This window comes from Podarcis raffonei, chromosome 3 (genome assembly GCF_027172205.1).
Source record: "Podarcis raffonei isolate rPodRaf1 chromosome 3, rPodRaf1.pri, whole genome shotgun sequence".
Classification (NCBI taxonomy): Eukaryota; Metazoa; Chordata; class Lepidosauria; order Squamata; family Lacertidae; genus Podarcis; species Podarcis raffonei.
In genome coordinates, this window is record NC_070604.1 from 12,414,100 (window position 1) to 12,441,376 (window position 27,277).

At 40.1% G+C, this 27,277-nt stretch overlaps 1 protein-coding gene across 10 annotated transcripts in view; it reads left to right on the top strand.

Moving 5' to 3' along the window:
- The window catches only part of KIF16B (kinesin family member 16B), a 114,155-nt gene that overhangs the window by 39,189 nt on the left and 47,689 nt on the right, over window positions 1-27,277 (top strand). For 6 of the 10 annotated variants that reach the window (XM_053380576.1, XM_053380581.1, XM_053380582.1 and 3 more), the window contains 8 exons: window positions 3,253-3,372; window positions 3,804-3,855; window positions 4,774-4,911; window positions 13,805-13,887; window positions 14,077-14,165; window positions 22,528-22,560; window positions 22,821-22,874; window positions 24,295-25,638. In XM_053380576.1, the coding sequence (XP_053236551.1) occupies window positions 3,253-3,372; window positions 3,804-3,855; window positions 4,774-4,911; window positions 13,805-13,887; window positions 14,077-14,165; window positions 22,528-22,560; window positions 22,821-22,874; window positions 24,295-25,638 (1,913 nt within the window). Of the gene's footprint in view, window positions 1-3,252; window positions 3,373-3,803; window positions 3,856-4,773; window positions 4,912-13,804; window positions 13,888-14,076; window positions 14,166-22,527; window positions 22,561-22,820; window positions 22,875-24,294; window positions 25,639-27,277 lie in introns of those variants that run through there. The other 4 variants (XM_053380577.1, XM_053380583.1, XM_053380585.1 and 1 more) reach the window with 3 other exon arrangements.

The following is a 27,277-nucleotide window of genomic DNA, read 5'->3' on the forward strand; positions in this document are numbered from 1 at the left end:
TTCTTAACCTGAAACTGTTCTTAACCTGAAGCACCACTTTAGCTAATGGGGCTACCTGCTGCTGCCGCGCCGCCAGAGCACAATTCCTGTTCTTATCCTGAAGTAAAGTTCTTAACCCGAGGTACTATTTCTGGGTTATCGGAGTCTGTAACCTGAAGCGTATGTAACCTGAGGTACTACTGTACCCTACATTCAGTATACATTGAGTGCAGGGCTATGTATCCTTTCATGGGAGTAAGTTCCACTGAATTCAGTGGGACTTCCTTCTGAATTGATGTGAATAGGCTTGTTCTATCCAGCCCACTTGAAATCAGTTGAATTTAGCTATGTACTTGACAGTAGCCCCAACATTTCTCTTCCATGCCTGATTTAACATTGCAATGCCTATCATAATGAAGATATCAATATCTCACAGTATGTCAGCATGTTTTCCTGAGGCTGTTATATAGGACAGAAGACTAATTTAGTTCTGCTGTGTTCAATTATACTTCTCTCATTTTTATTTTGTGTTAATGTTATAAATTTTATCTACTTGTTTTGCTTGGAACCAATAGAATCTTCTGTTACATTACAAGAGAACTGAATAATGACTGGTAATGATAGTAAGCATACTTAAATCATTTGCAAATAACATTTATATGTGCTCAGCTGGTTTCTCTTTGTAACCTGATCACTTCTTAATCAATTGGTATTAGCTGCAAATTACCAGGTAGCCATAAACCAAATAAGCTAAATTATAGACAACAGTAATGTTTTATAGCTCAAAAGAAACTGCTTTTGCAGCATGGATTGCAATTGCTTTCGGCTAGATCAGATTAGCATGACAATCTAGCCTGTTTTAACTTCTTAACAACTAAACAAATCAGGTATGAAACCTGCTGGAGACATTGATTTCCAGTTCTCTTTTTTCCAACTCAAGCAGATTAGTACTATTAAAAAATCTGCCTCTGTGAATTTTGGCTGGTTCTTCCATTTTGGCATTTTCTCCAGTTACTGCATTCATGGGAGGTTATGTTAGTTGACTGTTGTTCATCAGCAGAAGGTTGTGTGTTGGGGTGGGTGGGTTGGTCTTAAAATGAAAAAACCCCCCCACCTATTTTCTGTCTAATTATTTCACTGGCACTATCACATGGGTTTTGCACAACTTTGTTGGCCTTTTTTTGAGTCACCATTGAATAATGCAAATTGCAGCAGTGCCTTGGTCATATCTAGACTGGGCTGTTGTAAGGTATTATTTATGGGAATGCCCTGAAAGAGCATTCAGATGCTTCTTTTTAAAAGCCTTTTCCTTTTTTTGTTGTCATCTACTGTAGCAGAATGCTGTTGCCAGAGTTGTATCTGGGGCCCATTATATGGCATAAAAACTGGGCTTTTTCATCGGTTAGCCTCTTTTAAAAGTAGCACCTACCACTTTTAAGAAGGCGATTTACTGTGTGATCTGAATCTCTCCTCTCTTGGCAGAAGGAGGACATGCAAATCCCTTCTCTTAAAGTAGGAATTGATTGATTGATTGATTGATTGATTCTGTTTCTATGCCACTTTTTATTCAAATGAATCCCAAAGCAGCTTACAAACAAAAGATAGAAATAACATAATGGAACATCATGAACACAGCATAAATTGTATAGAATACTTAACAAATCATCAGTAAAACAATCAAAAATCACAAACAAAACAATTGCAATCTATGTAAAACTATTAACAAAACAACTAAAAAATAAGCCAAACATCACAGTTACACCAAAAATCATATTGCAGTCGTACCTTGGTTTTCAAACAGCTTAGTTCTCAAATGTTTTGGTTCCCGGATGCTGCAAACCCAGAAGTGACTGTTCCAGTTTGCGAACTATTTTTGGAAGCCAAATGTCTGACGGGATTTCCGTAGCTTCTGATTGGCTACAGGAGCTTCCTGCAGCCAATCAGAAGCTGCGCCTTGGTTTCCGAACGTTTTGGAAGTCGAACGGACTTCCGGAACGGATTCCGTTTGACTTACAAGGTACGACTGTATAGGATTCACAAAGTACTACGGCATTCGTATCTAGAAATCAATATTAATAACTTTGACAAAATAGCAACAAGACAAACAAACAAAGTCCTGTTGAATGTTCTTCCCTCCGCCATCACTCAGAAACTTTCATTCTGTTCCGTGCATCAAAATACACCTGCGCAGAATGCTCCTGGCAGCAACTCCCTTATGAAGGATCCTTGCAATGGAGGTGGTCAGAACAAAGACTCAGCTCAAATTGAGACTCAAAAGGGGATAATCCACAGTGTGCAGTGCAGTCTCAGGGCTTCTCTCTGAAGAAACATTTGCAAAGAAAGTGAGATGGTTTGGTGTAAGAACTGCAGCAAGTTCTTGGGGGCTTTTTGCAACTTTTTTTGGCAAGAACCGTGTTCCCATTCTGAAATGGGAACTTGTGTACTGAAAATTGAACTTGGCGCAGGACTACTGCACATTTGCTTACATTAATATTCCAGCCAAGGAAATAATGCCCTACAGTTCTCAGCACAGGTTTCAACCTCCTAAACTTTTCACTATATGCAGGAATTGTCCAAGGAGAACTTAACACTTGCAAATCTTTCTGCCTATGCTGTTGCCTACCTAGGTTAAATACCTTCTGATACCAAAGCCTTTGAATCTCAAATTAGTGTTTGTGTAATGAGTAATCAGTCACAAGAAGTCTTAAGTTGTTGGAGGTTTAACAGTAGCAATGTCCACTCAAGTTTTTTTGTTTTGTTTTGTTTTTTTGCCATTCGGTTTATATAAAAGAGGGTTATTCTGCTAGTTTCCTGCTTTTTAATCTGCTGCAGTTTTTCTCTTACCATTTGTGTGTGCGGTATTATTCTAGGTCTTGATTTTTGTAAGCTGTGTTGTGGGTATTTTATAACAGAGAAGTGGTATAAAATAAATACTTAATAAATACTTAATACTTAATAATAAATAATACTTAATAATGCACCAGGATCATAGGATAGATAATTCTTTTTGTCCTTAAACAGGTAAGTGTCAAAGGCAGCAATACATTTTTTATTCATCTGTTTGCTTATTTAGAAATAACTGGGCTGTTTCTTTTCCAATAAAGAAACAGTCACATTGAATAGTAAGATCTTGTGTTGTGTAGCCTATCATCTTTCCTTTTTTTTCTGTCATGGTGATTTCACTCACTTTTTTCTCTTTAACTATTATGACAGTAGAATTGACATACAGAAATAAATCCAGAAAGTAGCTTTTTTTCCTGTTTATTTTTGCAGGAGCAAACTTTGGCTCTGAGGAAAGAAGGAATTGGTGTTGTGCTAGATTCTGAGCTGCCTCACCTAATAGGCATTGATGATGATCTTCTGAGTACTGGCATCATCTTGTATCACCTGAAGGTAACTCAATATTTATTTGCCTTCCCGTTCCTAAATGGGCAATTTTAATGATAGTGTTAATTTGTTGACTAAATAAGCTAAGCATCCATTACATCCCTGCAATAATGTGACATCAGCTGTTAGGTACTCTAATTTGTTTAGTATAAAAGTATCAGTCAGTACTGCCTGTATCTGTCCCAAGAGTCAATGACAGATGAATGGTACCCTAGTGGAGCATATTGGTTCATTCATTTTGCTGTGGTCGTGAATTGATGCTGCTTGGAAACTTTCAGGATGCTCTTTCTTGCCTGTTAAGGAGGAACAGTAATGAAAACAATATTTCCTTGATAAAAGCTCTTTAATTCATTAGCAGTTTTAGCTATTGTTGTTCTACTTATGTGGAATCATTTTATTTTTGCTCTATGGTAAATAAGTTTTACGCTTCTCTATAGGAGGGACAAACACACGTTGGCAGAGAAGATGCTGCATCAGAACAGGATATTGGTAAATGAAATAAGAGGAGGGGGGGAGAACCCTGTCTGAGTTATCTTCCTAAAACGGGGGTGGGGGGTGGGGATATTCCTCAAGCTGCAGATATATCTGAAGAAGTGTGCATGCACACAAAAGCTCATACCAATAACTAACTTAGTTGATCTCTAAGGTGCTACTGGAAGGAATTTTTATTATTATTATTATTATTATTATTATTATTTTATTTATTTTATTTTGTTTTTACTACGGCAGACTAGCCTACCTGCAGATACATAGTTCTCTTAACAGTAAATGAAGCGGACCTCAGTTTCCACTAATAATGAATTAGTTTTATGTGTGAAGTGTTCTGTTTAAGTTACCAGAAAATACATGTAATATTTCTACAACTTGAATCTACTTTTATACAGGGATTTCATAGTGAGACCACTTAACTTTATTTGCTCCCTTTACATTATTTTTATAGGTTGCACTAGATGCTCCTGCAGCAGAAACGAAGGATGTATTTTTTATCTAATTTCTCCCTTCTCCCAGCAGCCCCCAGAGCCCCCCATGTCTGTTCTGGAGGTTTGGGGGACCCTCCAGAGCAGCGTGGGAGATAATACAGAGGCTGCACAGGCAAGGGGATTGGCAAAATAACTTTTTGCCTACAGGAGCATCCAGTTAACAGTGTGAGAGTCTCTGCTGCACCAGGGTCCTGACTCTTAAGAAAAAGGAGCCCTTTTGGTTGCAGCAGGAAATTCCTGGATACAACATATTTCTCTCTCTCTCTTGTTTGTAAACACACACACAATGCAAAAAGATGCTTAAAAATCAGGAATCTCTTTTTCCAGTAAATAGAATGAGAGTCAATAGATTTTTAAATTGTGTATCATAAGTACCTGGCCTTATCTTCTTGTTTACTAATAGAAGAAAAATGTTTGCATTTCATAGTCCTTCATGGCCTCGATCTGGAAAGCGAGCACTGCATCTTTGAACATTTCAATGGAACAGTTAATTTAATACCACTGAGTGGAGCACAATGTTCTGTAAATGGAATTCAGATCACAGAGGCCATACAACTCAACCAAGGTATCTATACATTTCTTTTCTTCTTTGCAATGAAACTCCATTGTATTTTGAGATCTTTTTTCCCTCCTGTTCTTTTTCTATATATCAATTTCTGTTAAATATCAAATTTCTGTTTTCGTTGTGCAAATGATACAGTGATTAGAAGCACAACATGCAGTGTGTTTATTTAGTATGTGTGCTGCTGCAGATGCACCATGGCATAACTGGATCCCTTTGTCTGCCCTAGCTGCAATAAAACATGTCTCTCACGTATTGGTCTCTACAACCACAGCCAGAGCTCTAACTCTCCAATGTTTGACTTCACCCCCAAAAGTGCACTCCTCCATTGCCTCCAAGATAGAGGATGCCAACAATTGATAATCTCTATTTAGACACCCACCAAACCCCACCCCCACACACGTCCATACGTTCTAGATATTTTAGGGATCGTCAGACTGGCTTGTAATCTCCATGCAGTTCAGGTGTGGCCACTGGATCCGTTCCAGAAAAAGAGGGAAATGATTGGTGGCCTGGATTGAGTTTGGGGGTGACTGTTTAATTGGACTCAGTGTTCGCACTAAAGCTGTGACTGCAATGATGCTCAGCTGTTCAATTTCATTTTCCACTACTCCCTTGAAAGAAGGGGATTACACTTCATTTTTCGCTGCCGTTCTCTCAGTACAACAGCTTCATGTAGTTGTTGAGTATTATTAAGATGAAGGGAAGAGATGGGAGCTTGCTAGACTGCTGTATTTTTGAGTGTCGCGAACAATGCCCAGGCAGTTGCTCTGGGGATTGCAAGACCTTTCATCAGTTTCTCCACTAAACTGGTTTTAAGGTGGATATACCCAAGTGGCCTACAGTGCTTGAGTATTGACACCTAACAGAACGCCATATAATTTTAACATTTCCCCCCTTGTGTTTCTTCCCCAAGGTTATTGAAGCACACTCCTGATCCTTTCTATCCTGCTCGCTGTGTTTCTTTACGAGTGCTGCTAACCAGTCTATCAGACTTCGCTTTTGTATACAGTGCTACCTCGGGTTAAGCACTTAATTCGTTCCGGAGGTCCGTTCTTAACCTGAAACTGTTCTTAACCTGAAGCACCACTTTAACTAATGGGGCCTCCTGCTGCCACCGCGCCGCCGGAGCACGATTTCTGTTCTCATCCTGAAGCACTATTTCTGGGTTAGCGGAGTCTGTAACCCGAAGTGTATGTAACCTGAGGTATCACTGTATATGAAATTGGGAAGGCTGAAAAAATTCTCCGCAGCCTCCTTCATATCTTCATAGGCTTACCTTTGAGAACCTGTGTTTTGGAAGAAAACTTTAGAGTCTGGATTAACCAAGACAACCAACTTAAATGTAGATAGACGGCAGCAACATGTACACCAAATCCCAGTTCACAAGCTGGGAAGTCTTCATGCTAGCTTTCATTATGCATGTTTTAGCACTGTATCTTAAATAGTGTTTCATCTTACAGTCTGGAGTCACAGCACCTTTAAATACCTGCTTCAGATATTTCTGATTAGCTCCTTTTGCACTTAACAATCTACTTTCCTTTTAAAATTACCATGCATCGAAAATGTGTTAAACTCTTTGGGAGAGTTGTGGGGACTATACCGGCTTGCCTTGTAATTAGCTACCGCACCTTTGTCAAAATTAATTGAGATGGCATTAATGTGTCTTTTAAATTTAGCATAGCCAAATGCAAGAAAAGTGGAACTGGTTTTCAGTCAGTAAAATGTAGCCAAAACTAGGGGGGGCCAGGAATAAATCCAAATGCTGCCCCTTAAAAAAATAAAATTAAGCTCCTAGAGTTTAATAAACCTGGGATTACCTTGTTCTCCATCCTGAAAGCAGATATCTTGCATGGTGTTACATGTGAGATCTTGTAGAGTAAAAACCAAAGGGCGTGTCTTCTTGGGAACGGTATTCCGTATTATGTGTTTGGAGGGTCACATATTTTTGCAGAAAAAGTAGCATTTGATGATGAATGTGAAGAAGGCTCATGGGCAGAGAAAAGCAAAAATGCATAAAAATGATATCAGGTGCTTCTTTTGATTTTTATATTTCTACATGAATTTCAATAAGGACAAATGTAAGGTTCTGCCCTTAGACAGAAAGAACCAGATGCACAAATATAAGATGGGGGACACCTGGCTTACTAGCAGTCCATATGAAAAAGATCTTGGGGTCTTGGTGGACCACAAGTTTAACATGAGTCAACAGTGTGATGCAGCAGCAAAAAAAAGCCAATGCTATTTTAGGCTTCATCAACAGAAGTACAGTGTCCAGGTCAAGGGAAGTAATAGTACCACTGTATTCCGCCTGGTCCATGGGGTCACGAAGAGTCGGACACGACTAAACGACTAAACAACAACAACAACAACATTCCGCCTTGGTCAGACCACACCTGGAATACTGTGTCCAGTTCTGGGCACCACAATTTAAGTAGGATATTGACAAGCTGGAGTGTGTACAGAGGAGGGCAACCAAGATGATCAAGGGTCTGGAAACCAAGCCCTATGAGGAATGGTTGAAGGAGGTGGGTACTGGAAAAGAGGAGACTGAGAGGAGATATGATAGCCATCTTCAAATAACTCAAGGGCTGTCACATGGAGAAGGAAGCAAGCTTGTTTTCTTCTGCTCTTTAGGGTAGGACTCGAACCAGTGGATTCAAGTTAAAAGAAAAGAGATTATGACTAAACATCAAGAAGAACTTTCTGACAGTAAGACCTGTTTGACAGTGGAACAGTCTCCCTCAGGAGGTTGTGGACTCTCCTTTCTTGGAGATTTTAAAGCAGAGATTGGCTGGCCCTCTGTCATGGATGAGATTCCTGCATTGCAGGGGGTTGGACTAGATGATCCTTGGAGTCCCTTCCAGTGCTACAATTCTATGATTCATGATAGTGTTAGGACTTAAAATAATGAGGAATGGTTGTCATTCCATATTCGATAGCAATTTTACTAGAAAACACCGTGTAAGAACTTAGTGTACAGTCATACCTCTTGTTACGTTTGGTTCAGGTTACATGCTTTCAGGTTGCGTCCAGCGGCGACCCGGAAGTACCAGAAAGGGTTACTTCCGGGTTTCGCCACTCGCACATGCGCAAACGCGCAAAATGACATCACGCGCAGAAGCAGTGAATCGCGACCCATGCATGCGCAGACACGGGTTGCGTTCCGGAACGGATCCCGTTCGCAACCAGAGGTACCACTGTATTTGTCATTGAGTAAACTACCATCTGAAGAGGTTTGGATATTTAATAACATGTTAAATACAGTATTCCGCTTTAGCCACCCAAAGCCTAGCTGAATAAGAGCATCTCATCCCATTTCCATTAAAAAATACTGTCTCACGCTTTGGTGAATCTGCAGAGGAAGCAAAACCACAGCCACCAAGAATGCTTATTTGTGAGCCCATAAACATATACATGACATAGTTCCACCCTGGTGGACTTGCAATCTAGATTTTCAACTATAAACTAATTAACATTAGTTAAAGGAAATGTCATCCAATGCAGGCAGAAGACATTTAATTTACTGGCGTGATATAGGCATGTGGATTTCTCTTCACTCTTCCTTCCTGCATAACCCCTTTTTAATGTTAAAGATGGTGAGCATGATATGTGCACTGAAATTGGCATCATTCAAAATTAACCCTAAAAAGCCTTTTGAAATCAAGCGAAGAAATCCTGGTTGAGCTTCGGAAATGCTGGGTGGTTCAGATGTAACACCAGAATTTGGGTTGGTGATACGTGATCAAGCTTGAACGATCTCTCCTTCTCCGTTTGAGTCTTGGATTTCCTCTCCTAATTCTCTTTGCTTGCCACCACATCTGAACCGTCCCAATTTGCCCGAAGAGGAGGATTGCAAGCTACAGTTTGAACTCGACTTGAAACCCTGGTTAGCAAGTGAAATATGGCTTGCACAAATCATTGTTTCCCTGGTTCAGATAGAGATGCAAACTTTGCGTGGAATTCAGTGTTGTGCTGTTACAAGTGTTCCATCAGCGTGGGCATTGCAGTTTTTTTGGGGGGGGGGCATTGATATACCACTCAAATCAACCACATCCTCTGAGTGCTTTACAAGCTCTGAATAGTTAAGCAGACTCAGAAATGTTGTGCAGTCAGCACCAGTACCATCTCTTTTCTCAAGATGTTAATTCTTTTTTTAGAAATCTACTTTCTTCCATGTATAAGCAAATGTTGCGGCCACATTCTATTCCTGCAAAGTCATAAGGGCTTCAGTTGCACAGTCAGTCTGCAGCCTGAGACTCCCTATATGCTTGGGGAAGCATGTGTGTGAATCTTTATAGGGCTGGAATATAAATGTGCCATTTAGAGCTGCTTTTTTGCCATTATTTCAAAACAGCTGAGCGAGTGTGCTTAAATCACTCTTTGAGCTTCTCAAAGGAAAATAGTAAATTTAACTTTCAGGGTGGCACAAAGGATGAGAAACGCTTTGTGAAGTAACAAGCATATGAAAGAGTTAAGAGAGAAAACTATTTTACAGTGTTAGCTGGCAGAATTGTAACCAGCTGGGACCCTTGACTATAGTTTCATAAAAATATCCCAATTGAAAGGAAGGCCAGCCTGGTGCATAGCATAAATTACGGTGATAGTATTGAAATAGCTTTGCTGCATAAAGTTTTATGAACAGTAAATCTTCTTTAAGATTAGACTGTGATAAAGTGCAGTAGGCAATGTTACCATAATTTTGAATTGAAAGAAAACACTGGATTCTGCCTTTCTAAGAGGCGGTTTGGCATAGTTTGCAAAGTATACTTGTCATACAGTCTCTATTACATTTTAATTTCCATAGTGAATTGGGCATATTATTAAAAAAAAGAGTCCTTGGATGGAAATATGCGAAGAAAATTGTTCTGAGCCATGTTGCATTGAGATTATGTTTGTTTTTTTGGCGTTTGCTTTCATCCATAAGCTGTAGTGTTCTTTTTAAAATGCAATTCTGCTCTAGTTAGTGGAAATTGCTGGAAATGTTGAAGTGGCCGAAATATAAATGGATTGATAGAATTAACCAAAGATGCTGCACTCAGTGTGTTTAACTGGCAATGAGGATTCAAGATTGAGTATTTTTGACATAATGCAGGAAGTCTTCCAAACCAACTCGCAAATGGTATTTGCCTCTTCAGCTTTAAAAATACAAATCATGCCTCCTTTTTATCGCCTCCTTTTGCCCTACTGAATTAATTAAATAGTTTTTCCAGAGCACATGGTATTTCATGATATTTGCAGAATGTGATCTAGTTTGTAGCTGGAACCTCTAGAGCACTCTTTTATCTCTCCAAGTCAAGGAAACTGTTTGAGCTGTTCCAAGAATAATTAAGGCATAACATGGAAAGATGACTCGATAGCATCTGCTTTTGTTTGGAGCAAACAGATCAAACTGAAGGGTAATGATTGGGGCTGCACTTTTGACACCAGAGAGAGTGAAATCAAAGAAGCTGAAATCCCATGTTTCAGTTTTCTTGTGATCCCTGGGATTGTCCTAATTCTGATCATTTTTAGAACGTCTCCCCATCTGTGTTTTCAAACTGAGAAGCGGAGCGTGCTGATTTGATTGGCTCTGGAAGTAGTTGTTCAGAAACAAGCTGGTGCATTTTGTTTTGTGCCTTAGGAAAACCTCAGAACTTAGAACTGATGGTGTTGTGAGTCTCTAATCTGGAGCCAGGAAATTCATAAAGGACCCCAACAGTGTTGTTGACTACAGCTTTCAGCAACTGTGACCATTGGTCATGTTGGCTGCGGCTGATGATAGGTGGAGTCCAGCTACACCATAAAGGCTGCAGGTTCCCCATTCTGGCAATCATACCATGCTACCTTTTGCCGTCGGCAAGTATGTCTGGGTACGAAAAGCAGCATGGAGCCAGCTGAGATGGGTCCAAGTTGCCTTGTTACACATTGCTTTCTGAACCTTGTGTGTGGGGCTTACATAGGCCTGCATGCCATTCTTCACACTCACATTTCAGTCTTGGCTAAATACAGTGGAACCTTGGTTTTCAAATGGCTTAGTTGACAAACAAATTGGCTCCCAAATGCCGAAAACCCGGAAGTGTTCCAGTTTCCGAACGTTTTTGGAAGCTGAACGTCCAATGCAGCTGTCGGCTATTGTTTCTGGACCTCCTGTGCTGATTGGGAGCCGCTCCTTGGTTTTCGAACATTTCGGGAGTCGAATGGAGTTCTGCAACGGATTAAGTTCGAGAACCAAGGTTCCACTGTACTATGGTTATTTGTGCTTAATGTCTCCCCAGACCTACTACAGTACAGTGGTACCTCGGGTTATATACGCTTCAGGTTACATATGCTTCAGGTTACAGACTCCGCCAACCCAGAAATAGTACCTCGGGTTAAGAACTTTGCTTCAGGATGAGAACAGAAATCGTGCTCCGGCGGCGCAGCGGCAGCGGGAGGCCCCATTAGCTAAAGTGGTGCTTCAGGTTAAGAACAGTTTCAGGTTAAGAACCGACCTCCGGAATGAATTAAGTACTTAACCCGAGGTACCACTGTATTATTCTCAACTGAAGGGTTGAGCCAGGACAAGTCTGTCCTGTTACCCTGCTTCTTTTGTAGCTTGTTCTTTATCACTTGAATGTCACATGGATGAAGGAATAGGGTGGTTTTCTGCTCCTCACTGTTGCTTTAGATTACATATGTGTTTGCCCATTATGGAATATGACGTCACTCTGCATTTTAATTACCGATGTTCTCTAGAAATCCTGTCATTTAAAATTACGTTCCTAATTTAATGTGGATGTGAGAGGGGGCGTGCTCAGTGCTTTTTTCCAGGGGGTACTCAATGGTATGCAGTACCTGCACTTCTTTTTTGTTGTTAAAAGGTGTGGCACTTACTGTAACAACTTCATGGCAAGTACCGGCACGTATTTTTATAGGGGGGGAAGCACTGGCTATTCTCATATCTGAGGGAAATATTTCATGTCAGTATCCTCATCTAGACAGTTGAAATCCAAGTGGATTGCTATGGCAATATATATTTATGACTTTTAGAGGCAAGTTAACTGCATAAGGCTGCACTCTGAGCCCCACATAACTGGGAGTAAGTCCAGTGGAATCCATAGTTTCCATAGGATCCATGATTAGGATTCCAGCCTAGCAGTAAACAGCCTAGGTCCAGTATACCTAAAGGAGCGTCTCCACCCCCATCGTTCCGCCCGGACACTGAGGTCCAGCACCGAGGGCCTTCTGGCGGTTCCCTCATTGCGAGAAGCCAAGTTACAGGGAACCAGGCAGAGGGCCTTCTTGGTAGTGACACCCGCCCTATGGAACGCCCTCCCACGAGATGTCAAAGAGAAAAACAACTACCAGACTTTTAGAAGACATCTGAAGGCAGCCCTGTTTAAGGAAGCTTTTAATGTTTGATGCACTATTGTATTTTAATATTTTGTTGGAAGCCGCCCAGAGTGGCTGGGGAAACCCAGCCAGAAGGGCAGGATAAGGTAAAGGTAAAGGTACCCCTGCCCGTACGGGCCAGTCTTGACAGACTCTAGGGTTGTGCGCCCATCTCACTCAAGAGGCCGGGGGCCAGCGCTGTCCGGAGACACTTCCGGGTCACGTGGCCAGCGTGACATCGCTGCTCTGGCGAGCCAGAGCCGCACACGGAAACGCCGTTTACCTTCCCGCTAGTAAGCGGTCCCTATTTATCTACTTGCACCCGGAGGTGCTTTCGAACTGCTAGGTTGGCAGGCGCTGGGACCGAACAACGGGAGCGCACCCCGCCACGGGGATTCGAACCGCCGACCTTTCGATCGGCAAGCCCTAGGCGCTGAGGCTTTTACCCACAGCGCTACCCGTGTCCGAAGGGCAGGATATAAATAGTATATTATTATTATTATCATCATCATCATCATCATCATTATTATTATATTATATTATATTATATTATATTATATTATATTATATTATATTATATTATATTATAGCACTGCAATCCAGCCTTTCTTGTGCCCAACTGGGGTGGGGAAAAGTATTAGGTGGGGTGGAGGTTCCCCTCTGCCAAGCCTTGCCAACCTCCATTCGCTGGTTGATGCTAGCTTACTCCAGATGAAAAAAGATCTTGGGGTAATTTGAGAAGAGTTTTTTCTTCTTCTGAAACTTGTTTTGATGGACATTGCATACCTGACATTTTAAAAAGGGTGCCATGAAGATAATTCTCTTCGAAGTATTTTCTGTTTATGAATTACTATTTTTTAGAAAAAAATATTTACAGAAGCAGAACATTTAAAACTGCACGTGCATTTTCACATACTTTTCTCTTTTAAAAATATGCGTGAAAGTGTGTGTGTTTCATTTTATTGGAAAAAATGGCAAACTTAAAGGAAAAGGGTAAGAATGTATATGACTGTGGTAACTGAAGCACTTTTTTATTCCACTTTGATCCCTTCAAAAGGCCTTGAGGGCACGTATCAGAATAGTATTGAGAGATAATGTTTGCTGCCAATAAGTTGCTTTGACGTGTTCATAAATGGGTAGGCAAGACCCTTCTGTTCTTTATTAAATTCATTTTAAAGCAGTAGTGAAGGAGAACATAAGCTTAAGTATATCAAATTTGAAACACTGGCAGTTCTCTGCACCTAATTTTTTTGGCTCAGTTTTGCTTTCTACTTGATGGAGCAAATTAATTGGCCTAGTTTACATGTCCTGGTAAGCAAAACTATGGCTTACAGAGATTGCTCAAATGTGCTGCCTTCACATGTCATCTGAACACAGGCTTGTTTGAAATGTTTAGTGTTAGATGCGAATACGGTCAGTGTGTGTGTGTGTGTGTGTGTGTGTGTGTGTGAGTGAGTGTGTGTGTGTTCGGAATCTGTACTCCCTCAAAAAAGCTCCCTTAATGTGTTATGTAGTCAATTGAATTATGTTTCTTTCTTGCCAGGTGCTGTAATATTACTTGGGAGAACAAATATGTTTCGTTTCAATCATCCGAAGGAAGCAGCCAAATTGAGAGAGAAAAGAAAGGTGAGTTGGGCTATTTCTTCCTATGTACCTTATTGATGCCTTTTTTGCATTAGATAGGCACGTTGCCCTAATTTGCATTACGAGACTAATGCATATTTTGTCTGGGGAAATGGGAACAGTTTTAAGGAAAATGTACCGTACTTTGATATTAGTAGTAAGTAATTATTTGATCTTCTGCTGTCTTATTAGAGTGGACTGCTTTCTTCCTTCAGTTTGTCCATGTCAGATCTTTCAAAATCTTGTGAAAACCTCTCAGCAGTTATGCTGTATAATCCAGGGTGAGTATGTTCCAAATATCAATTCCTTGTGATATCAAGTCCATGTGTGTTTTTGTGTGCGTGTGAGTAATGTCAGCCTTTGAAAAGAGCACTTTTCCTAACTAAGCTGGTGCATGTGAAAGCTTGGTGTTTATCAAGCTACTTGTTAAGTAATGTTGCTTGGCATATTTGGTCTTCCTTATGTAGAAGTAGACACATATCTAAACATAACTATTCACATTCTTCTCTATTGAGTCAACCTGTGTCCCTCTTCTTGAATTACAGTGCTTTTTGAGCATCTCGGAAGCCAAATGTTTCAGTTTTCAAACGCTGAAAACCCAGAAGTAATTGCTTCCATTTTAGAACACACCTTGGAATTCAATCGACTTCTGCTGCATTTTTTCCAATTGAACATGCAGCCAGCCCTTTGCGCCTCGGTTTTCGAATGTTTCGGAAGTCGAACGGTCTTCCAGAACGGATTACGTTCGAGAACCGAGGTACCACTGTATTTGTGTGGGATGGTGGTCATAATGCAGCCGAGGAAAAGTCCAATTTTGCTTTCTGTCCTCTCCCAAGGTTCTTATTCCTTGTCTTCTATAAATCTCTGCGCTCATTACATTCTTGCCTTCTTTGGGACTTCTTAAAACACGACTTTTCATAATGGAAACGGTTGAAGTTCCCACAACAGTTTTGCGGTGCTGAACACATGTTTGCAGCATATGCCATCAAAGCTGCTTTTGGGTATTGGAAGGAAGCATCTACTAAAATAATAATAATGCACCAGATATGTTAAATATGATCATGCATTTGGCATTAACATGTAGCTTGGTTCACAGAAGAATGCTTCTAGGATACCCACAAAGCAAGCAGTCCGCAGCAATTGGCATTAAGACCTCTTCTGTCTTTTGCTGTAATGGCTGATAGTCGTTGATAAACCTGGCTTCCATGAATTTGTCTAATATTCCTTTAAACAATTACAATATAGCATTTGCAGGTGGGTGGGGGTTGTCCACGCACTTCTTTAAAGCACACCAATTTGGAGCCTTAAAACTTTTCCTATCTGATTTTCACTGTATAGTGGTACCTTAGTTTTCAAACTTAATCCGTTCCGGAAGCCTGTTCCAAAACCAAAGCGTTCCAAAACCATGGCGTGCTTTCCCATAGAAGGTAATGCAAAATGGATTAATCTGTTCCAGACTTTTAAAAACAACTCCTAAAACAGCAATTTAACGTGATTTTTACTATCTAGCAAGACCATTTTTTTTTTTTTATAATATTTTTTATTACGTTTCTTTCCAACTTTTATACATTGCAAGCAAATAAGGAATTTACAAGAAACCATTTTTTTTTTTTTTTAACAAAAATCCCAATTTGGACTTCCCCACCCCTTCCGATTCTGCGTTCTTTATATTAACAATGTCAGCAATTTGTTACCTTATGTCATACCTTATTGTAACTTTTACATGTTATGTATCTAAATTCAATATATTGTGTCACAGTTTTTATACCTTTAAAATAAACGTAACATGTTCAGTTCATATTATCTCCTTTTCTCTTTTATCACTTAGTTTACTATTTACTTAATCATAATTGCTAAAGCGTATCATTTCGAAATCATGCACAATCTTAAGATTCATACAGTTTATAATACTTTTGCAAGTAGTCTTTAAACTTTTTCCAGTCCGCCTCAGTTGTTTCTACATCCAAATCTCGGATTCTGCCGGTCAGTTCAGCTATCTCCATGTAGTCCATCAACTGCGTCTGCCATTCCTCCAGCGTGGGTAAATCTTGTGTCTTCCAATTCTTTGCGATAAGTATTCTTGCTGCTGTACTAGCATACATAAACAAAGTTCTGTCCTTCTTTGACACTTTCTGGTCTACCATGCCCAACAGGAAGGCCTCTGGTTTCTTGGGAAAGGTATACCTAAATATCTTTTTCAACTCATTATAAATCATTTCCCAGAAAGCCTTAACCCTTGGGCATGTCCACCAGAGGTGAAAGAAAGTCCCCTCTGCTTCCTTACACTTCCAACATTTATTGTCAGACAGGTGGTGTATCTTAGCTAACTTGACTGGGGTCATGTACCACCGGTATATCATTTTCATAATGTTTTCCTTCAAGGCCGTACTTGCCGTGAATTTCATTCCGGTGTTCCATAACCTTTCCCAGTCTTCAAACATAATGTTGTGTCCAACATCCTGTGCCCATTTAATCATAGCAGATTTAACTGTCTCATCCTGTAAGTTCCACATAAGCAGCAAGTTATACATTCTAGATAACAGCTTTGTCTTTGGTTCTAACAATTCTGTCTCTAGTTTCGACTTTTCCACCTGGAAACCAACTTTTTTATCCATTTTGAAAACCTCTTGAATTTGAGCATAATGTAACCAATCTCGCACCTTATTTTTTAGTTTGTCCTGGCTCTGCAACTTCCAATTGTCTCCAATTTTTTCAGTCAGTTCCCAATATTTCGGCCAATAGGCCTCCATATTGGGTCTTTTTCGGGCCTTGGCCTCCACTGGTGATAGCCACCTCGGAGTTTTACTCTCTAGTAAGTCTTTATATTTCATCCAGACTGCAAAAATTGCTTTTCTGACAATGTGACTTTTAAACAATTTATGTACTTTAACCTTGTCGTACCATAGGTATGCGTGCCATCCAAAAGCATTATTAAAACCTTCCAGATCTAGGACATCAGTGTTTTCCAACAAGAACCAATCTTTCAGCCAGCAGAAGGCTGCAGCTTCATAATACAACCTCAGGTCCGGCAGGGCAAACCCCCCTCTTTCTTTTGAATCTGTTAATATTTTAAACTTTATTCGGGGCTTTTTGCCCTGCCAGATAAATCTAGATATATCCTTCTGCCATTTTCCAAAGCAGTCCACTCTGTCCACGATCTGTAAGGTTTGAAACAAAAATAACATTTTCGGCAACACATTCATTTTTATCGCTGCGATTCTTCCCAACAAGGAAAGTTTCAATCTTGACCAAATTTCTAAATCCTTTTTAACTTCCAACCAACATTTCTCATAATTATCCTTAAATAAATTCAAATTCTTGGAGGACAAATAAATCCCAAGGTATTTCACTTTTTTAACCACATTCAGTTCTGTTTCTCTCTGAAACCCCTCTGTTTCTGTGTTTGTTAAATTTTTGGTCAGAACCTTAGTTTTTTGTTTATTCAACCTAAATCCCGCCACCCGACCAAATTCCGATATAAGTTCGAGAACTCTTTTTGTACTGGATTCTGGCTCCTGCAGTGTCAAAACTAGGTCATCTGCAAAAGCTTTCAGTTTATATTGTTTCACTCCGACCTCTATCCCTTGTACCAACCGGTCCTCTCTGATCATATTCAATAGCACCTCCAGGACTGAAATAAATAACAGAGGGGATAGAGGGCACCCTTGTCGTGTCCCTTTTTCAATTTTAAATTCCTCCGTCACCACATTGTTCACTATTAGTTTAGCTTTTTGTTCTGAATAGATTGCATGTAATCCATTCTCAAACCCCCGTCCCACTCCCATCCCTTCCAAGTTCTTCTTCATAAACATCCAAGATATGTTGTCAAATGCTTTCTCCGCATCAATAAAAATTAACACCGCCCTTGTGTTCCTATTAGTCTGCAAAAGTTCTAAAATGTCAATGATGTTTCTAGTGTTCTCATATAAATGTCTACCAGGGAGAAAGCCTGCTTGGTCTTTATGAATTACTTCATTTAAAACTTTTTTAAGTCTATTTGCCAAAATGTCTGCAAATATTTTGTAATCCACATTTAGGAGTGAGATGGGACGGTAGTTTTTAAGCTGAGTCTTTTCAGATTCTGACTTAGGTATCAATGTGATGAAGGCTTCTTTCCACGTTTCTGGTGCCCTCTTCCCATCCATGATCTGGTTACATACCTCCAACAAAAGTTGTATCAAATAGTCCTTCAGAACCTTATAATATTTGGAGGTAAGTCCATCCGGGCCTGGAGATTTGCCTAGTTGCATATTCTGAATGGCACCTTCAATTTCCTGTGAGGTTATTGTAGAGTTCAAGATTGATCTTTTATCTTGAGTTATTTTTGATAGTCCATTTGTCTTTAAAAATTGATCTATCTCTGATTCTTTCTGGGGCCCCTGTGCATACAGTTCTTTGAAGTATCTGTGGAAGCACTTCCTAATTTCTTCTGGTTTCTGTACCATCCTTCCATCAATCTCTAGGTTTGTTATCGTATTTAGCTTTTGTCTTTTTTTCAGCTGCCAAGCTAATAGCTTTCCACATTTATTTGCTGATTCAAAGGATCTTTGCTTCATCTGTTTTATTTTCCATTCAATCTCCTGATTGATCAATTTTGAATATTCTGCTTGGTGGAATTTAATTTCTCTCAGCACCTCCTTGGACTTTGGTTTGGTTCTCAGTTTTTTCTCTCCTTGGTATATTTTCTCCAATATTTTGTCCTTCTTTCCATTCCAGAGTTTTTTCTTGATTGTATTCTGTTGTATCAGAAACCCTCTCATAACAGCTTTGCTTGCGTCCCAGATCGTTCTTTTTTCAACTGTAGTATTCAGATTTATCTCAAAATAGTCCTTTAATGTTTTTTGGGCCTTTTTCACAATCTCTTGATCTCTTAGTAGTGTGTCATTCATTCTCCATCTGAAGGAACCAGGTTGAGTTAATCTAAGTTCTATTTTCAAGGCATTATGGTCGGAGCATGTTTTTGGGCAGATTTCCACCCTTTTAATCTTGGGTGCCAGCCCCCTGGAGGTCCAGATTTGGTCGATCCTTGACCAAGACAGGTGGGCCTCAGAGAAAAAAGTTCCTTCTTTACCTAAGGGATTCTTTGTCCTCCATATGTCGATCAAATCCAGATTGTCAGTCAATTCGAAAAAAGTTTTGGGCAGTCTGCCGTCTAATGTTAAGTTTTGGTTGTAAGACTTATCCATGTGTGTAGACACCACTCCATTCATATCTCCCATCATTATGATGTTAGCATAATCCAGATAATCCAGCAACGTCTCATGCAGCTTCTTGAAAAATTCCGATTTCCCGTCATTTGGAGCATAAATTCCTAAAATCAATATTTTTACTCCTTGGGTTTGAATTTCAATTGCCAAAATTCTTCCTTGTTCATCCTTAAATAGAAATTTAGGTGTCAGGCTCTCCTTGGCATAAATCACCACTCCTCTTTTCTTTACTTTGTCAGACGAAATAAATTCTTGGCCTAATCTTTTGTTAACCAAAACCTTCCTGTGGAGCCTAGTCACATGGGTTTCTTGTAGGCAAATAATGTCCAATTGTTCTTTCTTCAATATGTGAAATAACCTCCTTCTTTTCTCCGGGGAATTTCCGCCATTTATATTCCAACTGAGTAGCCGCAGAGACATCCTGAACTATTCTGCTACACCTAGAGCGGTGTGTCTTCTTTCTCCTCTGGTTCCGAAGGTGCAGGTATTGCTCCACCTGGGTTGGGTATAGGCCAATTAGCTGCTGCTTCTTTTTGGAGATCTTCTCCGTGATCGTGCTGGAACTTTTGTAGGTCCTCTGGTGATCTTATTTTAACCTTCTTCTGTTTGTAAGTAAATGATAGCCCTTGTGGGAACTCCCACCTGTAAGGAATTGTGTTGAGTCTCAACAACTTAGCCAATTCTGAATAGGTGGCTCTCAAGTCCAATAACTGTTTAGGAATGTCTCGGTAAATTTCCACCCTTTTCTCTTGTATCACAATTGAGTTTTTGAAGTGTAGGCCTAATATTTTATCTCTCTCCTCCCTTGATCTCAAAGCTATTAGGCAGTCTCTGGATCTATCTTTTCTTACTAATCTTCCCAACCGAAAAGCCGATACAATTTTGAAGTCACTTTCTTCTTTTAAGTCCCAGAACTTTGTAAACTCTGTTGTCAAAAGTCCTATTAGGTCTTCTTGTTCAATTTCTGGGACTCCCCTTAGTCTGAGGTTGGTCTCGCGATTTTTCAATTCCACCAACGAAAGATAGGTTTGTTGGTCCCCTATCTGTTTATGGAGAGGCTTGACTTCTGCTTTAACTTCCTCGACTTCTTTTTTAGCTGATGTTGCAATTTGAACGGCTTCCCCTGCCAGTTTACGATTCTCTTCTGTTGCTCCTTGCAATTTTTCAATTGCTTGGGTATGTTGGGAAACCTGATCTGTCAATTTCTGGATCGAGGATGTTGCTTGGTCAATTTTTGTTGATTGATTATCAATTTTTTGATTTATTGCTGACAATTGTTCCAAAACTTGTTTCAGTACTGCCTCAGCTCCTCCTGCTGCCATATCTTCCTCTTCAGATTTTTCAGGCTTTTCGGTTTCTACTTTTTGTGTCGCAAGCACAGCTGGAACTGATAGTCTACGTCCCTGAGTTAAAGTTGTTTGCAAAAGCTGTGCTTGCTTTTTTACTTTCTCTTTCTCCTTAGCTTCCTTAGCTTTGGCTGCTCTTGTCTTTCCCGTGCCACTCATCAGTCAATGTTCAAGGTCAAATGTTGTAATCCCATGGGAAAGGCAAGCCCAAAATTGAAAACAGTCTATTGAGAGAAGGTAAACAGAGAAACTTTTCCCAGGCCTCTATATTCCCAATGTCCTCTAGGGGGAGTGCCACCAAAATTTTAGTAAGAAGAAGGTAACTTTTCCACGATTAAAGTCTCTTTGTTCCAACTTTAAAAACAATTTTAAAAGCAAATTAGTTCCAGCACGCTAAGAAAAAAGTCCTGCAGAGCACTTTTAAACATGTAACAAAGTTCCAGCAAGGTGCCTACAGTTATATCCACTTCAGCTAGCAGAGCTCAAAATTACACTCTCCAGTTACAAAAGTATCAGGAAGCTTGCAACAGTTCCGCAGTTTAAACAACTTTACCCGACCACCCGGGAATTTGGGGTTAGAGTCTTCCCTTGCCCCTTGGGGGACCGCTCCAGGTCAAATTTATGCTGTATTTATTCTTTAAAAGAAAAATTCAGATGTGCACGAAAGTCCCAATTTAAAGCTTTAAAGCTTCCCTGTTCACAGCGCTTTCCGCTCTTTAGTCCGTCTGCTTTGATCTTGAAAGCAGTGCCGGAAGACGGACTTCCTCTTTCTCGTCTCCCGTTTTTAGCCGAATTTTCCGAATTAATTTGTAGGATCTTAGGTCCTTACTCACGGGTTTGATGTTTCAGCCCGATGCTTCTTGGAAGAAAGGTCAGCGCTCATCCGTGACAGCCGCGCGGCTTCGCCTCCGCAGAAAGAGCGATGAACCCACAGCACCGCTCCCCCTCCTTCACTCCGGAGCCCCTTACGGGGTTCCTTTTGTGATTTCGGGGTCGCTCCAGGTGCCCGCCGGGTCCCACGGCCACGGACTCACTCTGCCCGTGGTTTGTCTTGATGGGTTGCCGCTGCGCCGTCGCGAACAACCCTTTTCTGCGGTGCCCCTCTTCAGAGCTCGAAGAGGTCCGCCATCACGGTTTCGCGCCGCCTCCGGAAGTGACCATTGATCCATAAAATGAAAGCAATAATCAATGTACTTTACTATAAAATAAATAAGACAGTATTGTAGATGATAAAAATTAAAATTAAAATTTTTTTCTTACCTACGCTGATGATAGTCATTGCTGGGATGGGGTTTTTTTACCCATTTCTGCAGTCACACAATCCATGAATCAGTAGCTGAACTGGGTTGCACACAGTCACAAAAACAAATTAACTGGAAAAAAACCTCAAAAACAAAAGTACAAAATAAATAGCAAAAACAAAAGAGCCAAAAATTAATACGTTCCAGAAGTCCATTTGACTTCCGAAATGTTTGAAAATCAAGGCACAGCTTTCTGATTGGTGCAGGTGCCCCAGAAACAATAGCCAAGGCACCACTGTAGTCATTTTATTCTTCTGCTTTTGAGCCTGTATGCAGCATTGGTTTTGACGAGCACTGACTTCGGAGCGACACAAGCCTAAAGTGAAAACCCAGTGCAAGCCAAGTATTTAGGGCAAAACTGACCGGATATATCATCTCTCTACTTTGGTTAGCCCTGCAGAGAATATAGAGTATCTTGAAACAACAAACAGCCATGGTTGAGACAAGAGAGGGCATTGTCCCTTTTAAATTACTGATGGCTGATTTCATAGCAATGTTAGCTGTGAACTGTGGTTCCATGAATACTATACAGGGAGTGATTTTTAAATGTCTGAAAAGGCCCAAAGTATCTTGGAGTAATACTGTAGCTGTTTAAGTGTGGACAACGTGCCATATTAAAGGTTTGAGAGACACCTAGTATGTGATTCCAGAAGGGGGTAGACAGCAGAAATATTTGTGATAGCATAAGTTTATGTTACAGACTATTTTTTGCTGCTTTTCTCTTTAATCTTATACCTATACATTCTTTTCTTTACTGATGACTTTATTTCTCTCTACCTCCTCTGGCAGCCTTTTCCCTATTAAAGGACCAATCTGTCTAAGGTAGAGACACTAAATTTCATTATATTGATTGCTATACCTGCATGTCCCTAACTTGTGGAAGCCGTGCTAATCATTCAACTGTCTTACTTAATGTGGCTGTGTTTGGTTATAAATTATATGCAATATAAAACTCACAAGTTATTGAGTATGTTAAATTATACAGTATATCAAATTATATAAAGTGTCAGTTCCAACTATTCGTCATAATTTCTATTTTAAAATTTAATGTTGCTTTTCCTTTTCCTTTAAAAAAAACACAGATTAGAATTTGAGAGACAGCAACGAGAAGAACTCGAAAAATTAGAAAGTAAAAGGTAACTGATATGGACGCTTGACTGTAAAGATGCATGTTGATAATTGGTAGAAAGAAGAGGAATTATATTATTTCTTTTACTGGAATATTTTATTCACACATTAAATCTTAGGGAATTGGGGAAGAAAATTTCATTTGTTAGCTTTCAGGCTTTGCAGAGTTTTCCATTAGACAAGTCTAACATGGAAGGACAAACAAGGAAGTCCATAAAATTACCTTAGTTTTTTTGTACTGTACATATTATCAATCAAATATGAATTTTTAAAGTATGTGTTTATGCCGTAAACTTCATTGTACTTCTTCACATTCTATGCACACCTCTTTATAGTGTTAATAATGATTTTTAATGAATAACTTGTTTTAAAAACCACACAGAAGAATCTCAGAAAATTAGAATATTAAATGAAATCAGCAAAACAAGGACTGCAAATAGAGCAATATTGGACCTCTGGACTTAATGAAGCACAGTGGACCAACACCAGCTGATGACATGGCTCCCCAAATCTCTTTTCTGATGAGAGCACCTTTTGCATCTCATTTGGAAACCAAGGACCCAGAGTCTGGAGGACGAATGGGGAGGCACACAGTGCTAGATGCTTGAAGTCCAGTGTGAAGTTTCCTCAGTCTGTGCTGATTTGGGGAGCCATGTCATCAGCTGGTGTTGGTCCACTGTGCTTCATTAAGTTCAGGGTCAATGCAGCCGTCTACCAGGAGATTTTGGAGCACTTCATGCTTCCTTCAGCAGATGAGCTTTATGGGGATGCTGACTTCATTTTTCAGCAGGACTTTGGCACCTGCCCACACTGCCAAAAGTACCAAAACCTGGCTCAATGCCCATGGGATTACTGTGCTTGATTGGCCAGCAAACTCGTCTGACCTGAACCCCATAGAGAATCTATGGGGTATTGCCAAGAGAAAGATGAGAGACAAGCAATGCAGAAGAGCTGAAGGCTGCTATTGAAGCATCCTGGTCTTCCATAACACCTCAGCAGTGCTACAGGCTGATAGCATCCATGCCACTCCGCATTGAGGCAGTAATTGATGCAAAAGGGGCCCAAACCAAGTACTGGGTACATATGCATGCTTCTACTTCTCAGAGGTCCAATGTCGCTCTATTTGCAACCCTTGTTTTGCTGATTTCATTTAATATTCTAATTTTCTGAGATTGTTAATTTGGGGTTTTCATCAGCTGTATGCCATGATTATCACAATTATAACAAATAAAGGCTTGACATATCTGGCTTTGCATGTCATGAGTCTATCTCATATATTAGTTTCACCTTTGAAGTTGAATTACTGAAATAAATGAACTTTTCCACGATATTCTAATTTTCCGAGTTTCACCTGTACATGTCCTAGATACAAAATATTTGAAAAAATACAATCCTCCTCCTCTCTCTCTCTCTTTAAAAAACTTTTAGAAAGCTGATAGAAGAAATGGAGGAAAAGCAAAAGTCTAACAAAGCTGAACTAGAAAGAATGCAGCAAGAAGTGGAGTCTCAACGTAAGGAAACGGAAATAGTTCAGCTGCAAATCCGAAAGCAAGAGGAGAATCTTAAAAGGAAAAGCTTTCATATAGAAAGCAGGATGAAAGACTTGCTGGCAGAAAAGGAGAAATTTGAAGAAGAGAGATTACGTGAGCAGCAAGAAATAGAGCTTCAAAAAAAGAAACAAGAAGAAGAATTTTTTGCTCGAGTTAAAGAAGAACTTCAGCGATTACAAGAGCTCAATCAGAATGAAAAAGCGGAGAAAATGCAGATTTTCCGAGAACTGGAAAAGCTTAAAAAGGAAAAAGAGGAGCAGTATATCAAGTTAGAATTGGAAAAAAGGAGGTTGGAAGAGGAAGAAAGAGATCAAGTATTACTGGTGGCAAACTTAGAAGAGCAGCTCAGAGACAAACAAGCCATGATACATCTGGTCAAACTAGGAGATGTGCAAAGGGCTGAAGAAGAGAAGAAGAATCTTGAAGACATCAGAGAGTCCCTCTTGCGAGTCAAAGAGGCCAGATCTGAAGGAGATGAAAACAGCGAAGAGTTAGAAAAGGCACAGTGCAACTACATGGATTTCAAGAAGAGGCAGCTAGAACAGCTAACTAGTTTAGAGAGAGACTTGGTTCAGCAAAGGGATCATCTAGAAAAAGACGTAGCTGATGAACACGAAAATCTGAATCGTTTGAAGTGTGCACACGCACAACATTTAAACCTTGAGAAAAACGATGAAATGGATGCTGCCTTGACAGTTGAAGAATGTAACAAAATAAAATCATGTGAATACAGGCTGCAGCTTAAAGAACGGCAGCTTCTGTATCTGACAAATAACCATTTGCCAGCTTTGTTGGAAGAAAAGCAGAGAACCTCTGAAGTTCTCGATAGAGGCCTGCAGAACTTGGACAATACCCTTTATGAAGTTGAAAAAGAAATGGAAGAAAAAGAAGACCAGCTAGCGCAGTACAGGGCAACTGCCAGCCAGCTGCAGCAGCTTCAAGAGACATTTGAATTCACTGCCAATGTAGCTCGTCAAGAAGAGAAAGTTCGGAAGAAGGAGAAAGAAATTCTAGAATCAAAGCAAAAGCAGCAGCGAGAGGCACTGGAGCAAGCGGTAGCTAAGTTGGAAAGGCGACACTCTGCTTTGCAGCGTCATTCAACTATAGAAATTGAGGAGCAAAAACAGAAGCTTGCAACTCTGAACAGCAGTTGCAGCGAACAGGCCGGCCTGCAAGCTACCCTAGAGGCAGAACAAAAAGCCTTGGAAGAAGACAGAGAACAGTAAGAACCAATTTTATCATTAATAAACACGTACTTTTAGCTTTTCAGTGCCACCCAATTTTAATACACCCAAAAGTACTAGTCACCCAAATTTATGGAGGCTGAAGGGTCCTTGTTGCGAAGGTTTTTTTCCTTTTAGCTGTAGGCGCTTCCTTTGTGCTTTCCTAGTGGTTTTCGGAGAAGCAATTACAGTGGAACCTCGATTGTCAAACATAATCTGTTCTGGAAGACTGTTTGACTTCCGAAACGTTCCACAACCGAGGCGCAATTGCCGGTTGGCAAATTCCTTTTGAAAATGGAGAAACGTGCTTCGAAGCCGTTCGACTTCTGAGGCACATTCAAAAACGGAAGCATTCACTTCTGGGTTGTCGGCGTTTGGGTTCCAAATTGTTCAGCTTTCGAAGCATTCAACAACCGAGGTTCCACTGTATTGTCACGACAACAGCAGGAAAGGAGAAGGGTTAAACTCATTCCTCATTTTCTAGGATTCTGCGAAGTACCACCCCAGCAGATGTTATTTGCATTTTTTCCAGAAGTGCATGTTGAAGGCAAAGACCCATTAAATGTCATGTCTAGTTTGGCCATTAAACTGCCTCTTTGGGGGCAGATGGATGGCCGATCTCTGAGGGGAGAAGCTGAAAACTTCTTTACACTTCTGTTGTGCCAGTGTTCTACCTTCCAGATTTCTCTGTATAGTTCCAGTTGCACGTTAAGAATTATAACCATTACACAAACAGCAGAAAAATAACAAACCCACGGGCAAGCCTAACTTCAGTGCAGCAGGAATGACAGCCTCCAAACTAATGGCAGCTGTAGATTGCTTCTTGTAGTAAGAACTTTTTTTTAGTTTGTGGGGGAGATGTTAAATTCCTATTCCAGTGAATCATTGTGGGATGAAGATACAACTTTATATTTTGGTTTTGGCTCTTTTGGACGTGGACCAAACCATAGGTCTAAACAAATAATCTTGCTCATTTAACATTGCAGCAGTTCCGCAGAAAGGAATGAGTGATGTTTTCTCTTTCCCTCTAGTAGAAAATTTGAATCTGAATCAGCTGTGCATGTCTACATGTAGCAAGCAGCTAACTTTTGGGGTGGGTGGAGGGGAATTGTTAAAGTTCTTAAATACTTTCCAGTGCAAGTATTAGATTCAAATTTTCATAGAATCGTAGAATTCTATTCTAGGGGAGTTGGAAAGTACCCAAGAGTCATTTAGTACAACCCTTCAAAATGATCATTTTGAGTGATCTTTAAGGTGTATGGACTCTCAGGATATGCAAGGCTGCTTGCATTTGAAAGCACAGAAAGCAAATTAATTGTCTACCTAGTTGTTGTTTTTAGCATACTAGTTTTCTACTCCAGGTTTAAAAGAGGCACACACCAATCATGGACTTTCTGCTCCGTTGAACTAAGTTTGCCTTCTTCTAAAATACTTGAACATTTAAAAACATGTTTGTGTTCATTTGTTTAAATCTAATGGCATCTTTTGACTTCAGCCAGTTCCTCTGGAGACTCAGTTGCTGAAATTGTTGTTGATGCTCTGAAATGAGGCAGGGTTACTCAAGTGTTGCTAATGGCCTAAGACTCATGAATCAATCTAACTTTAATGAGCTGACTAAGATATTTGCTGTGAAAATTA